Source organism: Leptidea sinapis, chromosome 24, assembly GCF_905404315.1.
Source record: "Leptidea sinapis chromosome 24, ilLepSina1.1, whole genome shotgun sequence".
NCBI lineage: Eukaryota > Metazoa > Arthropoda > Insecta > Lepidoptera > Pieridae > Leptidea > Leptidea sinapis.
The window spans coordinates 8,480,444-8,491,687 of record NC_066288.1 but is presented as its reverse complement, the minus strand read 5'-3'; the positions used below and the strand labels follow the sequence as shown (position 1 = coordinate 8,491,687).

General features: G+C 36.1%; 1 protein-coding gene across 2 annotated transcripts; it reads right to left on the bottom strand.

Annotated features, from left to right (window-relative positions):
- Positions 1–605: 605 nt before the first annotated feature.
- On the bottom strand, positions 606–8,250 carry LOC126971786 (retinoid-inducible serine carboxypeptidase-like). 2 transcript variants are annotated; one of them, XM_050818200.1, is made up of 9 exons: positions 8,100–8,250; positions 7,377–7,597; positions 7,125–7,224; positions 5,788–5,918; positions 4,569–4,863; positions 3,309–3,485; positions 2,009–2,089; positions 1,613–1,767; positions 606–704 (listed from the first exon to the last, which is right to left on the bottom strand). In XM_050818200.1, the coding sequence occupies exons 1-9, from the start codon at positions 8,224–8,226 to the stop codon at positions 636–638; spliced, it is 1,356 nt and encodes a 451-aa protein (XP_050674157.1). In that variant the 5' UTR covers positions 8,227–8,250; the 3' UTR covers positions 606–635. The 2 variants fall into 2 exon arrangements, with proteins under 2 accessions (XP_050674157.1, XP_050674158.1); XM_050818201.1 differs by lacking the exon at positions 7,377–7,597 and having other exon boundaries at positions 8,100–8,116.
- Positions 8,251–11,244: the final 2,994 nt, after the last annotated feature.

Here is an 11,244-nt window from a genome sequence, read left to right as displayed (position 1 = left end):
GTCACTAAATGTCTCCCTTTTCATAAGAAGTATTACAAGTGATGATAATGTAGGCAACTTATTTTAAGAATAGTACTAGAATATTATCAGTACCAACTTTGCTAAATGAAGTTTACTAAATTTTTGAATACTTTTAAGTTCCCGCCAAGAAAAATTAAAAAAATTAATAAAAATAATTTTTTCAAAAATTCGGGAAGTTATTGGTTGTACCCCGTTTTTCGAAAATGGACTTTTGATCAGATCTCGACGTTTTAAGGTCCTAGGAATCTTCCCTGACTTTTCCCGCCATTGTGTCCGTACGTCGGTGTGTTTTATTTGTCTTTTACCAGACTTTTGAGCTTGTATAAATGGTACATACCCAAGCTAAAATTCTTACGCCATAAGTAATTACGCCTTAAGTGTATAAAATAAGTAGAGGCTAACAAGTATTGTTGAGGCTTCTTGAGGCTGATTGCTTATCACTGATGTTCAAAAAAATGTAAAATAAAAATATTGAGTAATTTCATTAATTTTATGACCGATTGTGGTTTTAATTCAAGTGGGTCCATTCTTGATGCTCAGCCTCCGACAACTAACTGTGATAAGGGTAAAATAAAACTAAAATAAATATTTTTTGTGTGTATTTATAAAACCATTTACAACATACTCTCGCTTGTAACCATCTTTAGCATTACCCTTACAGCTTCGGTATTGTCCAAAGCAGCCTGAAAATTAAAATTTTCGTAGGTATAGGTCTAGACACGAATATAAAATATACCTTAACTGGTTAAAAGAATAATTGTAGTATTAGAACTAAAAAGGTTGTCATTGTAGTTTGTGCATAACGTTTCAACAAAATGTAATATTTACTTTACTTTTAAAATATAAAAATACCTGCACTCAGCGCATGAGAAAATAAATATGAGAACGAAAGAGGATGTTCTGCGTTTTCCGACTTCTTGATCACTTATAATAATTAGCCTCACTTAAATAGATCCCTAGATTCTAGTCATCGGACAGACCAAGATTCTAAACTTATCGAACTATGATTTAAGTACATCGTTTGCCCTTACGTCCTATGTCACCACGTGTTAAGGCTGCTTTAGAATTTTACTAGTGGGCTCCTTTGCACAGGATGCCGGTTAGAATAAGGTTATTACAACGGCGCCTATTTCTGCCGTGACGTAGTAATGTGTAAGCATTATTGTGTTTCGGTCTGAAGGGCACCGTAGCTAGTGAAATTACTGGAAAAATGAGTCTTAACATCTTATGTCTCAAACATGACGAGCGCTATAATTGTAGTGTCGCTTAGCATTCTTGGGTTTCTCAAGAATCCTGAGCGGCACTGCATTGTAATGAGCTTGGCGTTTCAATTACCATCAGCTGAGCGTCCTGCTCATCTCGTCCCTTACTTTCATAAAAAAAAATAGCTGAATTTACTGTGGTCCACTTCTATTGTCGTATTGTCTTAGGACACCGCGCAAGGAAGTCATTCCATAGTTAAAGGAACACGTGTAAGTAATTTAAGTAACTAAACAGCGATTACTTTTAGGTTTTTCTTATCTTCTTACTTCCTAGTTAGATATATTATACCTCGTGTTGTTTTTTTATTTGTAATAAGAAAGATATTTACGTTGTGGCCTGCAACATTGATCCAAAAGAAATTAAGGTTATTGTACTGTTGGTAATATCCTTCTATCAGCCTGTTTATAGATAATGTTCTGCGGTTACTCGCTTTAAAATCATTTCCACCATACCAAGTCATGTTTTCTATCCAAGCTAGTTGACCTGTGAAAATTGATAATGGTTTTGATTAATTTTGCATACAAGCATAGGATTCGATATTTTGATAATTTATTTAGATAAAGTAAAAAAATGTCACAATTACAAATAAAGTTATTTTTTAATTGTTCTATTATCATAACCAGCTGGGCTTTTCTCCTCCTTTAAAACTGCTTTAGTGCTGATGAATAATTTAAGACAAAGGATATTTCTTATTGATGTACCTATTGTATTATGTTTTTATTACCTGGAGTATTTGATACAGCATCAAGGTTGCCATTGTAAAGGGTAACACTTATGTTACGATGGTTGTTCAAGATGTATTCCACTAAAACAAAGGGTTAAATTGTCGTATCATTGCATAATTAAATGCGTTTGAAAGGTATACTATCGACGGGTGAATAAATGAAGTATTTGGTCAGTATTGCATGATATGTAGTATTATATGGATGTATTAGGATTATTTTATTGTTGTTTGCTGAGTTCTCGTAACGGGTTTCATCATACTCGCTTAAATGTCACTGCTTGTGGCGGCGACATGGGACGGGTCGTCCCCTTCCCTAAAATATGGTTGAGGGAGGCGATGGCTGGCTCATGCGTCATGCTCGTGAACGGGCGCTGCTTGTGGTGGCGGGATGATCCTGTTGCCGTAGACTCGGTTTCAGATTCTTAAAAGTTATTGTCTACATGTATCTATGTATGGATATATACATATTTATTTATTTATAATCGCTTATAAAATGCTCACAGAATACCTTTATTGATTTATGGTGTATGTGGATGATGCAGCTACTGTACTCAATAACTTTTGTATTAATTTACATTTACTTTTTTGACTTACTCCTGTAAGACATTGACTATTTGACGGTTGAGTGTGTTTGTTGCATCATTTTACATATTATATTGTAATTGAAATGATCTGTAAATCTTGATATAAAAGAGTGGCAATGAGTTTCTTGCTACTTCTTCTCATTAGCTCAACCCTTTACGAAGTAGCGGTAGATTCAATAAGATTTTTTTTTGACATTCATAAGTGACATTTCCGTGACCTACTTGAATAAAATGATTTTGATTTGATTTGATTTGAATCTTTATGAGGAATAGTTTAGTAATTAGGTTATCCTTATATATAATATAGGTCTAATAGCAGGTTGGGGATTCAGTTCTCACTGGGAGAATACCATTTTTCTATACTTCGCTGTTGATAATGACGCCATTCGCATTATATTAATTCCAGCCACCTATATGTATTATAACTAGCACATGATTAAGACCCGCATTTTTAAAGTCATAGCTAATAAAACATTATCTATAAATTTATCAAAAAGGGACAAATGCATTTTATTCATTAATCTCAATAGGACGTGCTCGAAAAATTTTTCGAATTTATTTCATTGAAATCGATCAAAATCGATGTGTGTTTATTCCTAATGGGTTTTAAAAAGTTTTGATGGAACTTTTAGGCAAACTTACGAAAAGGTGATCCGACTTCCAACATTTTTTGGCGAACTTGATTATAAAGTATTTAGTAAATTATTATTAATTACCGTTTTCAACTGTAGGCTGCATATAGACGGGTCTGAAAGCCTCTATTACAGAGTCTCGATGTTGGTCATAAGTGACGTCAGATATCCCAAGTCTGGGAGCAATTGTACCTTCCATAAAACTTTGCGCATCAGTCAAAAGAGCTCGTTGCGTATACGACCTTTGACCAAAATAAGAATCTGTAAAGTTACAAACAGAATTACAACATTCTAGTGAAATTACTGGACTTATGAGACTTAAAGTGTCGAGCACACTTACGATGCGTTCAGCATATTATTGTGCATTTCATGAATCCTGAGTGGCACAGCATTGTAATCACCCCTATAAATATATTTTCATATATAGCATCGTCCTCAGATTTCTGGACGATCTAGCTTGGTACTAAATATCTCTCAAATAGTCCGCAAGATTCGCATTTATTTGCTTAATTATTCAGCATTACTAGGAAATATAATATAATATTGCCGCAAGAAGAGGCGTAGGTCACAGAAAAAAGTCTTGGCTGCGCAACATCCGTGGACTGGCATCGCGAGTGCGGCAGAACTATTTCGCCTCGCGAAGGACAAAAAGTTAAAATTACAAAGTTGACTGCCAACCTTCGCTAGTCGAAGAGGCACGCGAAGAAGAAGAAGGAAATATAAGGACAAACAAGCAAATGGGTTATCACATGGTAAGTGATTTCCATTGCCCATGGTCCCTGGTCTTTAAAGTTTTATATGCTCTTTTTGAAACCATTAAAACCTGGAAATACTGCGCAAGGACGCTTATTTCATATTTGTACACGTATAAGAAACATGCTTGAAAGGCGCACTGTAAGATAATGTCACACATGTGGATGGTAAGGATAATACTTAAGTTGGGACGTGTAGTGCAATGTTAGAATTCAGCGGCAGGAATCAAGTCGAACAGCTCTTCGGAACGCTACATCTGATGAATGCTTTAGAAGACGTATAATGAAGCGATGCCTCTTCATAATATCAAGTATTCACAGTATTTTGGATCCCCGATCATTCGCCCAGCTTTCCGTTTTGCACGCATTGAAATAGTTCGAGCTCCAAATGGATGTTTGGCGCTCTTCTACAGTGCAGTTTTTATGGAAGGCGGAGGTATATCATCAGTTTCACTCGTTTATCCTTCTATACCATAAAATATTCTAATTCAAGTACCTATCTATAATAATTTAAATCATGAAATTAATATACACTTGTAACAATTATTTATATTGTTATCAAGTAATATTTCAATAAAGATTCAATACCAACCGGTAGAATTGCGAGTAATTTTCTGAACAATGTATGCCAAATTTACAGCTATAGCACCGGCTTCCTCATTTACAAACTCTCCTAAAGATACAAACTGATCGAAAGCTTCATCGAATAAGTTCCGAGAAACCAGATGACTGGTTGTGTTTGAAAAGTTCTCAATGGCTTCTCTACCGAGACCATCTATGTATCCGAGTTCTTCCAAATAAAAACCGAGCTTCGTGAGAGCAAGGGCTGGAGAGATAATGGCGTTTCCCAAGAAAAGGCCTTTGATATTTTCCGAAAATCTGGTGTCCTGGAAATAATAGTCAAACAAAATCAAAATTCGTTTATTTATTTTGGTGAAAAATTACACATATGAATGCCAAAGTGATTTGAATTCATTCAATCCATGATTAAATAATAAACTGTATGTGCCGTGTAAGATTAACTAGGGTTCAGAACTGCTTCATAGGTCTTGATAAATACACTACAGTTTACAATAAAATACCAGACAGTGTAGTGTACCTACTAGAACTCAATTTGCACAAATTTAAGAAGTTTGTTAAAACTTCTTTACTAAAAGGAGGCTTACTATATAGCAGATTATATAGATGATAATAATGGATGGTTCTTAACTGGTTCTGCGCAGGCCACCTAAAATTGTATAGAATATTAAATAGCTAATCAATTTTGTTATTATATAGACTTAAAAGGTGGACTGGGAGTTTCTTATCAGTTCTTCTCCCCATGTCCTAGTCCCCTAACGAAATAATGTTGCTTCATGACGTTTACCAAGTGTTGGTGCCATATGTTGTTATTGTCACATTCTGTGATAAATTTTTATTCTATTCTATGCACTTATCCATTTACTACCACTTCAAAAAAGATATTTATACAAAAATAAAGATATGATAAACTGGCCAGTCAATAATAGATTCAATTTTATATTTGACTATGTTTTTTTAATTTATTTCTTGTGTTCTGACGATTTGAGCAGATTCCACAGATGGAAAAGTAAAGGCTGCAATATAAGCTTTGATAACTCTAGAACCTTCGAAAAATATTTCCCTTCTAGGCAAAGGATATCACATTCTACGGGATCGATAATGGTGATAATGATCGATGGGAAAGATAAGGGCTTGTTTTGCTTAAACTAATGTAATATCTCGTCTCTAGACCCTGCCTGATGATTTCATTCATACTTCTATTGAAGAGACTCTAGTTTGAGTTAACTTACATTGGCAAGTCGGATCGTTAGTGGAATAGCCAAAAGTGATCCATCTCCCTGTTCCATGATATAAAGCGGTGCATCTTCGTATTTTGTATTTGCTTCATAAAACGACTGCAGAGTATACATCAAATGATCAACTGTAAAAATCATTACAATCTTCTACATAATGCGCACACAAACATACATAAAATTTATTTTTCGTCTTGTTACTTATTTTCGCAACATTTGTTTTAATTTTGTGAAAATAGGGCTCAGTTCATAAAATGTTCGTGCGTTCCGCGCGAAACCGCACGGTTGGAGCATTCACAATATGACGGCACGCGCGCCAGTCTAACATCAACATTGGTCAGATTTTAAACCGAAGGCTAAACGTCGCAGAAGAAGACAATGACGATACTGAGTGCATCCTACTAAAAAAAGAAAGTGTCCATCTCAACTCGCTTGGAACAACTGAACACAACAACCCATTAATGTTCAAAATCATGCTCGCGGGTCGCGCGTGAGACACGCGTTGCCGCGCAGTATAATTGTCGTCATTGTACAGCTTCGGAATTTCTATTACTGTATTTTTTTTATGAAAATAAGGGACGAGACGAGCAAGACGTTCAGCTGATGGTAATTGATACCCCCTACCCATTACAATACAGTGCTGCTTAGGATTTTTGAAAAACCGAAAAATTCTGAGCGGCACTACAATTGCGCTCGTCGCCTTGAGACATAAGATGTTAAGCCTCATTTGCCCAGTAATTTCACTTACTACAGCGCCCGAGCAGACTGAAACACAGTAATGTGTACACTTTACTGCTTCATGGCAGAAATAGGCGCCGTTGTGGTACCCATAATCTAGCCGGCTCCCTGTGTAAAGGAGCCTTCCACTGGTAAAAATAGAACATAGGTTTGAATTTAAATCAGAGTAAACTGTTCTGGGTTTAATAAGATACATTATTATTTAATGCAGCGTTTATCATTTACAATTTGGTTGGTTAAAATTGATAATTTTCCATGCAATCCTCACCGTCTGGATGTATGGTTTGCATATACAGTGTGGTTTTTTAAGGAACTTTCTTCCATGTACAACTAACTAACTATGGAAATAATTTCCTTGCACTGTTATTTTAGTTCTATACGACGCCATATTTTTTTTATTCTTTTCATTCTATAAAAGAAAAGAAAAAAACAAATAATAAGAGGTATTTGTTTCTTAATCAATCAGAAGTTCGAATGTTATTTGGTGATCATTTTCTCACAGAACGGAATTGTTGCCAAAACCGTTTTGGCGGTAGCGATTTATATGACATCAGGCATAAATGTAAAGGAAAAAAATTAAGAACTCATTTTCGTACCAGTTTCATCTGAAGTGTTGGAAACTTTGAACGCATCATCTTGTCGGCTGAATCCTGTTCCTGGTAGAGCGTCCACGAACAATAAATGAAAATCTTCTACCTACAATCATAGTTGCATTATTTTAACATTGAGCTGTCTATGTATATCAAGTTTCATCTTATATATAGTAGCAGGATTTTAAATTACATCAAATACAATGATCCAGTAAAAAAAATGATAGTTTGAATAGACTTATTGTTAAACATAATTACCAAGGAGTTATTTCTAGCATTTAAGTTGAGATCCAATGGTCCCAAGCCCCCAAAATTGAGAAGGAAACTGTGTGGGAATCCGACTATTCCCCCCAAAAGTAATAATATTGGTTTGTCGACTTCAGAAGAAGGGAAGAACCACCAGAAAATGTCACCAACATCGCGAATCCTTGTAAAGGCTGCATTATATTTGACATCACCAAAGGCGTCATTTTCTAAAACTAACCCCAATTAATTTAGTGAATGTAAAAGTATTAACGATAAAAAATAAATTAATAATAATAATTGACAAATGGAAGGGTTCAGGGGTTTTTGATGGAGGATATGTATTACTAATACGCGCTCATCAATATTGATTGACGAGATCGAACGAGGAAGAGCAATGAAATGAGGAGATCCGTAGGAGAACCAAGGTCACCGAGATAGCCGAAATGATTGCGAAACTGAAGTGTCAGTGGGCAGGGCACATAATTCGACGGACAGATGACCGGTGGGGCAGAAAAGTCCTCGAATGGCGACCACGTACCGGTAGCCGCAGTGTTGATAGACGGCTCACAAGATGGACCGGTGATCTGGTCAAGATTGTTGGAATATGTTGCATGAGGGCAGTGCACGTACCGATCGTCGCGGAGATCTTTGGGGGAGACCTTTGTCCAGCAGTGAATCTTTTCCGACGAATGACGATGTTGTTGATGATAAATTACAAAAACAGGTATAACTTACTTATAGTTTCAAAAGGTCCAGTATATCGATTTTCTCTTACTAACCACCATATAAGTACACCCACTCCTCCAGCTATTAAAGCACTAGCAATTACAGACAGAATTATAATAAATTTCTTCGACATCATGAATAAATCGCTAAGCGCTACTGTTTATCATTTCAACCCAACTAATATTATTATATAAATTTATCATTTAATAATTCGATTACGATAATTGAGATTACTTTGGCAAAGCAAGTATGTCAATTTGATAAAACAAAGTCATTTCAAACTCGACAAGTTGCATTACATACTTAATGCCCAAACGCTATACAAATTTGGATAAGCAAATTTGATAATATGATCAAATTGATAAGATTTTTTTTCAGTTAGACCAAAATTTGCTGAAGTAATTGTTACACAATTATAATTATTGTATAACTAGCAATGCCCCGCGGTTTCACTCGCTTATACATATAATACCGATCTCATGGTAAAAGGCATAAAACGCATTTATTTTCTCAAAATTGATTCCTTTACAATTCTTTTTGATACTACTACCACTTCGGAAACAAATGGCGCTCTGAGAGAGAAGAAGCGTCGCAAGAAACTCTCCCAGCATTATTTTTTTGCTCTCTTTCGCTATCGCTATAAAATAATCACAATCTAGTCCCAAGCTGTCCGATCATTTAGATATTCAGCAGTGGAGTAATAAGATTTACGACAGAGCCTTTTTTTATAAAACATTTAAATTTATTTATAGATAATGCCTGAACAGTGGCTGGGACTTTATTATAGAAGTGTATACATTTACCCTTAACGCTATTATGTAACTTATGAAGCCTACTAGAATTAGTTACAAGCAATCCCTTATTTCTAGTGTTATAATAATGAAAATCACTATTAAGAGCAAAATGGTAGTGGAAAGGTCTACTAAGTCGGACTATAGATTTATTTTTCCTAACATAAAAGTTTTACTTCACTTAGTTATTGTTGCATTCTGTTCTTTAGATTGTCATTTATAAATTCGTTATATCTTTTAAATGAAATGTCCGATTTTAATAATTTAAAAAGTATTTTACAGGTATTGATACGTTAAAAATATATTTATTGGGATAAGGATTTATACAGAGGTATGAATAATATGGTTTGATTATAGTCGGCACTTATATTAACTTTCAGCACAGAGCACTATATTATTAACCGACTTCCAAAAGGAGGAGGTTATCAATTCGATCGGTATTTTTTTTGTGTATGTACACCGATTACTCTGAGATTTATGATCCGATTTACGTAATTCTTCTTTAGTTCGATGCTAAATGGATGCCATTTGGTCCCATAATTTTACATAGTTTGGCCCAGTAGTTTTCATTTTATGAACATTTATATGAAAATTTTTGTCTACCTGGATGACTTAATTGTTTTCTGTGTACGGCTTTTTTTGGAGTTTTCATTCAAGTTGATTATATATTGTTATTTACTGACACTAAAACGTAAAAAATAAAAAATAAACTACTTTTAAAAAAACCGACTTCAAAAACTGTATCAAATAACTAAAAATTTAATTTAATACACCTCTTATGCAACCCTTTACCTATGTCATTTGATGAGTAGATTTTACTCTCCATATTTTTCTCATACCGGGCGCCTTATATGAAAATCGATTCTTAAGGAGTAAACTCCAATAAACTTCAAAAACCTCTTGTCAGATATAAAACTGTATCATCCCGGCAAACCGGCGCAAAGAAGCTTTTTCCACAGTTGGGTTAGTTGTACCTACACATCAAGGACTAATTATAAATAGATGGTTAAGGAAATGGCATAATCAGGTCATCCCGGAAAAAAACTCGACAGTCCATTTCGATCATAACCGCAGAAGCTTCTGCCAAGATCGCCCCATTATTTTATTAGGCTCCCTTATCCCGTTCAGGACCACAGCCAAGTACTTGGGTGTGACCCTCGATTCCCAGGTCACCTTCAGGCTTCACGTCCAGAAGGTGACTGGTACCCGCTTCTACCTGAGCCGCCTTAACAGTATGTTAGGTAGGCTCAGTAAAATGTATTTCAGAAACAAGCGAACTCTCTTCAAGGTTTGCATTCGCGGGATAATGACCTACGCCACTCCAGTCTTCTTAAGAAGAAGTTCCAGAACATTATTGATAAACTCCAAACGGTCCAATCCATTTTCAGCCGTAAGGCTATAAACGCTCACAGGTGCTTCAAGAACGCAGATCTTCACCGGTACTTCTGGAGCTCCTTTGCACAGGATGCCGGCTAGATTATGGGTACCACAACGGCGCCCATGTGTGCCGTCAAGCAGTAATGTGTAAGCATTACTATGTTTCGGTTTGAAGGGCGCCGTAGCTAGTGAAATTGACTTAACATCTTATGTCTCAAGGTAACGAGCGCAGTTGTAGTGCCGCTCAGAATTTTTGGGGTTTTTCAAGAATCCTGCACTGCATTGTAATGGGCACGGCGTATCAATTACCATCAGCTGAACGTCCTGCTCGTCCCTTATTTTCATAAAAAAAACAAATACCATCCAACAACACATAAGATAATTGCTTATATTTTTTCAAGTCCTCAGACAATCACCTCAATCCCTGATTAAGGAAGTAGCGGATTCTACCGCCCCTCCTTCTCGCTACTGAGTCCCGAGGCCTAGAAGACACCCTCACCGATCTCCCTAACAAACTCTCCTCTGCCCTGGATCACCTCTTAGCAACCGGGTATAATCAGACACATGTAGAATCACTTCACGTTTGTGAACATCCTTCTGATGTCACTAGTCCCAATGCCCAACCTTCTGTGCTATATCCCGGCGGATACTCCCAAAGGAGTGCCGCTTGCGCCTCTCTCTCCCCAAGAGAAGGTCTCTCGCCTCCGATAAAGGGTTAGCGGGAACTTGCCAAAACCCCAGGTGGTGTTATGTGGGTAAGTTTCATGAGAGTCAAACAGCTGCGTTGGTATGCATGAGCATTCATCACCTCGCATTGTTATCCCGGAGGGTAGCCCTTTCTCCTTTGTCTGGACGGAAAAAAATAGGTAGATGTATTCGATTTATTTTGTATTTCAGTATATTGTATTCAAAAACTTTCAAAGGCCAAAGGATAAAGATTACAAGGTATAAAATAAAATGATATAAAAAAACAATAAAACGATATG